Source organism: Diadema antillarum, unplaced genomic scaffold (genome assembly GCF_040938485.1).
Source record: "Diadema antillarum isolate AM-2024a unplaced genomic scaffold, OU_Dant_1.0 seq00000136_RagTag, whole genome shotgun sequence".
Lineage (NCBI taxonomy): Eukaryota > Metazoa > Echinodermata > Echinoidea > Diadematoida > Diadematidae > Diadema > Diadema antillarum.
This window is the reverse complement of record NW_027271213.1, coordinates 44001-50000: the sequence shown is the minus strand read 5'-3', so window position 1 is coordinate 50000 and position 6000 is coordinate 44001. Positions and strand designations below refer to the sequence as shown.

Below are 6000 nucleotides of genomic sequence, written 5' to 3'. Positions count from 1 at the left end.
GAGTTTTAACATAGTTGACCGACAAGTTGTCGGTCAACTAAACTCCGGGATTGGTGAGAGATTCGACACCACATACTTGTACCTGAACCAAGGGCAAGGCCAAGGGTATACCGATGAAATGTATTTTGTTTAGGATGAGTGAAACCTGATACTAAGCAGTAGGTGAATAGATATGTTTAGGGAGGTTAAATAGCCTATATGTAGGTAGGTAGGCTATTTAATCTCCCGAAACATATCTCTCACCTACCAATCCCGTAGTTTAGGGGCAACAACTCGGCCTAATGGGTAAACTCAGACCCTTGTACATATTGTAATGAGGGTGATAGAGGATGAGTTTACCCATAACTATGGCATATTATGAGTGCTTTGAGTGTTTGTTTTTACTCGCTATTTTTTTATCTCGTATCTCCTCCCCACCTCTCTTCAGTCCGAAGGTTTTACAGCAACTATTATATTTGATAGAACCTTGATTCCCAGACGGTCAATGTAATCCAGCAGAAGTTATTTGGTGACCATGGCATCGTATATCATCAGAAAAGCTGGGCCAGACGATTGCGAGGCTATCGTTGGACTGATCAGTGAGCTAGCTGCCTACGAAAGTATGCCAGACCAAGTGGAAATGACAGCAGACAGTAAGATCATTTTTGAAGCACTTTTGAACATAGTTAAATCCTATCTGTGCCAGTGACTTGAGCTTTGGACTGTGAGTGAAATGCTATAGGATTTTCTCTGCCAAGTAGTCCTCAAGCATGCAAAAGGCTACACATATAATAAAACCCATAAAGTGAAATCCTGTATGCAACATTACCTAGTGAAATATATTGTATCTGGTAAATTGAGTTTTCACCCACAAGGCAAGCCTATAGACATTATAAAGTGTTATTTATGGGTGCCCACTATTTGATTTCCCTTTTCTGGCAGGAAATAATTTTGACAATCAATGGAGTAGTTTCAAGAGCTGCCTTATTTCAGTGTCAGAGTTTGAAATTGGAAGAGGGATAGCAGTGTTGGAGATGATATTTATGCTAAATATTAATTGAGTCCACAAAATTAATCTCTATAAAGCTGTGATAGTCATACCGAAGCACTTTTATCTTGCATCTAATCTTTGCCATTTCAATCTAGGAACTAATGAATTACCTTCTTCCTTGTGTTTTTGTTTCTCCCTTCCTCCCTTCAGCATTTCAGATGAATCTTTTGGTTAATGTTTTCCCCAAGTCTGCATTAATAAGCTGTCTCATGTTTTATTATTTTTTAAAATATTTTTGTTTCCCCTCAATTTTAGACATATCACAAATTATTATTAATTTTTTTTTTGCTAGTCAGTGCTTACTCTAAAACCTTTCTCAGTGCATAATTTGGGAACACGCATGGAAGTGATAGTGCATACCGTGATTGTGTAATCATTTTTTATTGTTGTTTTGTATGTGACCTTGCAGAATTGAGAGGAGATGCATTCTGCGAGCATCCCTTTGTTCATCTTCTGGTAGCCGAGAGCAGCGTTACCAAGGAGACTGTTGCCTACACATCATTTTCATATACTTACAGCAGCTGGAAAGGACGAACTGTTTACCTAGATGACGTTTATGTCACACCAAAGCATAGAGGTAATCATTGTGAGTTTTAGCATGACTATAGTAACATGTACAGTACGTGCTTACCCATAGAAGACTAGTCCCAAGTACATTTGGGCAGCTGTCTGTGGGAAGAATGTATATGTTATAACAAAATGAGTTCGTCCTCGATGGTTTTTTTTTTCTTTTTTTTTTCACATGAATATCTGCTCCCCCACTTTGCCAGTTTCGAACAGCAGTGCTCACAAGGTTTAGAATTCAGAAAACTTCAGAATTCCATTCTGGTTTCTTTGGGTATCTGTGCCATCTGACAGTTTGTTTTGTACTACTGTGCATAATGCACAAATGTGATTCAGCCCAGATGGTTTATCACATTTGGTTCATCCCCTGTCAATAGGGGGCAGCATTCCAGAATGCTGTAAGGAGATGGTTGAGAACCTATGCATTTACACGGGGATACTGCAAGGTTCACAGTACTTAAAAAGACTTGCTGGGAATTGTACACAAAGAAGTAGGCAATTTCATGAGGAAAAAAGTCAATTGATTTTAAGCAATAGATCTGTGAAAAAAATCAGCAGGATTGGAATCGGGACACATTCAAAGTGCATACAACCTGTAACTCATTGTGCACAGTATTATGTTTGAACCTCAATAGTGTTATCGTTAGTCACAAGGAATATGGTGTCAATAGCATGCCAGAGAGGTTTGGTATTTTGTGTGTACATATGAAAGACAGTGCTGTAATGAGAGTGTAAACTTCTCACTTGGTGAAGAAGGTCAATACCCTGTATCTTCTGGTGTATATCTATTGTTGACATGTTACTTACAATAGTATGAATTCATGTAGACAGAATGTAGTGAATAAAATATGTTCATGTCTTTATCATCCCTACTGTATTACATTTTTTGAAGGAAGCAAAATTTTCCTGGTTTGCAAAACACTTTGGTAGTGGTCTATCATTTTTGATTTCCATCCTGTAGTTTTAAAGCATATAAAACGCCTTGAGCACTCTGCAGAGTGGATTTGGCGCTATAAATCATATCAATTATAAAATACAGCTTGATTTCATCTAAATTTCAAAGCCAGTTTACTCAAAACTGTTAATTAATGTGGTTGCCTGATTTCTTGCCATGGGTAATTACTATTATTTTTTTTTTTTTTGACAACATCTCAGGAGAACATAATATAGAGTCTAAAGCATCTAAAAATGCCAAAAGCAGGAAATTGATGTTCAGTGATATCATTCTTTTAGTAGTGACAGGTGTGATACAAACCCTCCTTTTTAAATTTTTTTAACAGGAGCAGGTCTTGGAACATCGCTTATGCAGGCAGTTGCAAAGGTAACAGTCAACAGATCTCTAATAGTGAAACATGGAATAATGTTAAATACACTGTACATGTATATAGTTTAATGAAGGACTCAAAATACCTTTGTATACTATATTTTAAACTCATACATGGAAATCCTGAGTTTCAGTGAGAAACAAAAAGTGTAAATCACAACATATTATGAAAAAAAAAATACTACATGAAGCCATTTTTCACTCAACCCTTAATGACAATGACAGTTCTTGGTTTTCAGTTGATAAAGTTTTTCTTTTGCATTATGTTTTGATGCTATATTTTCTCACATTGCAAATCTGAAGATTGTTGCATTTAGATACAGTCATATGTGATCTCTCTTTTTTTTTTACATTCAAATACTGGCTGTTTTTGACACATGCCAGGTAATTATTATTGATGCTTGGAACAAAATATAGTTCTGTCACCATTCATGCCATTTAAGCCGCAGTTTCAGGTTGCCATTACATTCTTAAAAGGAATCTGTTAAGCGTTGATTAAAATCATATTTCACAGCAATTATTCTTTATTGTGTTTTCAGGTAAAGTGTGTGCATGTACTGAATGGGACGATTTTAGATTCTTTTGTGAAAGTAGATGATTATTGGTATTGAGATATATATGTACAAACTATATGGCAAGTTGTGGGGGGGTGACATGCTCACTATGCCATCATTTGAATATTCATATTAACCATTCAAGAACTGTTTCCTCAAAAATTAGCAAAACTTTAAAATGTCATAACTTCCTTATTTTTCATCCGATTTCAGTCAAATTTTTAGCTCACCTGAGCCAAAGGCTCAAGTGAGCTATTGCGATCGCCCTTCGTCCGTCGTGCGTCGTCCGTCGTCCGTCGTGCGTAAACTTTTTACATTTTCATCTTCTTCTTGAAAACCCCAAGACCGATTTTCATCAAACTTGGCAGGTAGCATCCCTAGGGGGTTAGGAACTCAATTTGTTAAAATGGGCACCATGCCCCACCCAGGGGGCCCCCAGGGGGGCCCAAACCCCCCAAAATTAAGGAATCTGTAAAAATCTTCTTCTCTAGAACCAGAAGTGATAGAGCTAAGTTAATACTATGAGTTAGTACATTGATGACTGTAGTTCCAAGTTTGTTCATGGCAGAATCAGGGGTGCCCCCTTGGGACCCAGGGAAGGGGGGTGGGGAAGGGTTCTAATGGGGCCTAAATTGTACATTTTCATCTTCTTCTTGAGAACCCCATGACCCATTTTTACCAAACTTGACAGGTAGCATCCCTAGGGGGTTAGGAACTCAATTTGTTAAAATGGGCACCATGCCCCACCCAGGGGGCCCCAGGGGGGCCCAAACCCCCCAAAATTAAAGAATCCGCAAAAATCTTCTTCTCTAGAACCAGAAGTGATAGAGCTAAGTTAATACTATGAGTTAGTACATTGATGACTGTAGTTTCAAGTTTGTTCATGGCAGAATCAGGGGTGCCCCCCTTGGGACCCAGGAGAGGGGGTGAGGAGGGGTCCTAATGGGGCCTAAATTGCACATTTTTGTCTTCTTCTTGAGAACCCGGTGACCCATTTTCACCAAACTTGGCAGGTAGCATCCCTAGGGGGTTAGGATATCAATTTGTTAAAATGGGCACCATGCCCCACCCAGGGGGCCCCCAGGGGTCCGAAACCCCCCAAATGAAAGAATCTTTATAAATCTTCTCTAGAATCAGAAGTTATAGAGCTGAGATAATACTATGAGTGAGTACATTAATGACTGTAGTTTCAAGTTTGTTCATAGGAGATCCAGGGGTGCCCCTCTTGGGTAGGGGGGGGGGGTGGTTGGAAGGGTCCAAATGGGGGCCTGAATTGTACGTTTTCATCTTCTTCCTGAAAACCTCATGATGGATTTTTGTCAAACTTGGCAGGTAGCATCCCTAGGGGGTCAGGATCTCAATTTATCAAAATGGGCACCATGCCCCACCCAGAGGGCCCCAGGGGGCCCCAATCCCCCCAAATTCAGGAATCTTAAAAAAATTGGGCCTTTACTGTACATTTTCATCTTCTACTAGAGAATGCCTGGTCAAATTTTGGTAGAGCTGTGAATAATGATTAGTGACTGCGTGAAAGGTGAACTTGCGATACTCAGGTGAGCGCTAGACCCGCGGGTCTCTTGTTACTGTTGAACTCGTAAGATTTCACTCTTTCTTTGTCAGACTAAGTCATATTTAGACTGGATTTTTCCCTTTAAGTCTTTGAGAAACTTCGATATTTGTTGGGGATATTGAAATACCTGTCCATGCAAACTGTCTTCCATTTTGCCATCTGATGTTAGACTGCAGTGGCACAAGGATGTACTCGCATGAACTGGATCGTCCTTGCCTGGAATGAGAGACCGAGGGCGCTATATACCAGACTTGGAGGGGAAAATCTGACAGAGAAGGAAGAGTGGCACAACATCACGCTCTTCGAAGAACAGTTACATAACTTTGCCCACAATTACATGGTCAAGGTAGGGGAAAATACCAAGTTAGACTTTCGCTTGTGATGCCTGCCGAAAATAGCATCGTGTCATGAATTCGGAAGCAAAAGGGCGCTGATGCAGGAGGACAGTGTAGTCTTTCAAATATTACATCATTATCACATCACATCATTGATGTGATGTCACAGCTTTTCCACTTCCCTGTCAGTATTACAGTACAAATTCTGCTCCACTTGTTACATTGGCTATAATAAAGTTTGTACATGTAGCTTGGATCTAAAACAAGAAAGTTATGAACTTGAAACTCCCATGTTTTCACAAAACATTTGATATTAGGATCATCCATTTAGTATGCAGAATGAAGAAGGTGATGATCTTATCTCCTCACAAAAGTCCCACAGACCTTTACATAAACTTGGATTTTCATGTTTTTAACATAAAGGGTATACTGTATATGCCATATATATAGCGAATTAGGATTTCCTGACAATTTAGCGAGTGGTTAGATTTCACGATCGTAGAGTACTGTACTGAATGGAGAAATATATATGCGTGTGTCAATTTTATATCTTTAATTTCATATCTTTAATTTCGCAAAAAGCACCTGACTGGCGAAATTTGTGAAAATAACAACCTTGCGAA

General features: G+C 39.1%; 1 protein-coding gene across 1 annotated transcript in view; it reads left to right on the top strand.

The window, feature by feature from the left end:
* Nucleotides 1-5424, top strand: part of LOC139727542 (thialysine N-epsilon-acetyltransferase-like) — a 5885-nt gene extending 461 nt beyond the window's left edge. Inside the window, exons 2-5 of the mRNA XM_071638516.1 lie at nt 428-632; nt 1440-1607; nt 2875-2915; nt 5212-5424. Coding sequence (XP_071494617.1) covers nt 515-632; nt 1440-1607; nt 2875-2915; nt 5212-5424 — 540 coding nt within the window. The 5' untranslated portion in view covers nt 428-514. The remainder of the gene's footprint in view (nt 1-427; nt 633-1439; nt 1608-2874; nt 2916-5211) is intronic.
* Nucleotides 5425-6000: the final 576 nt, after the last annotated feature.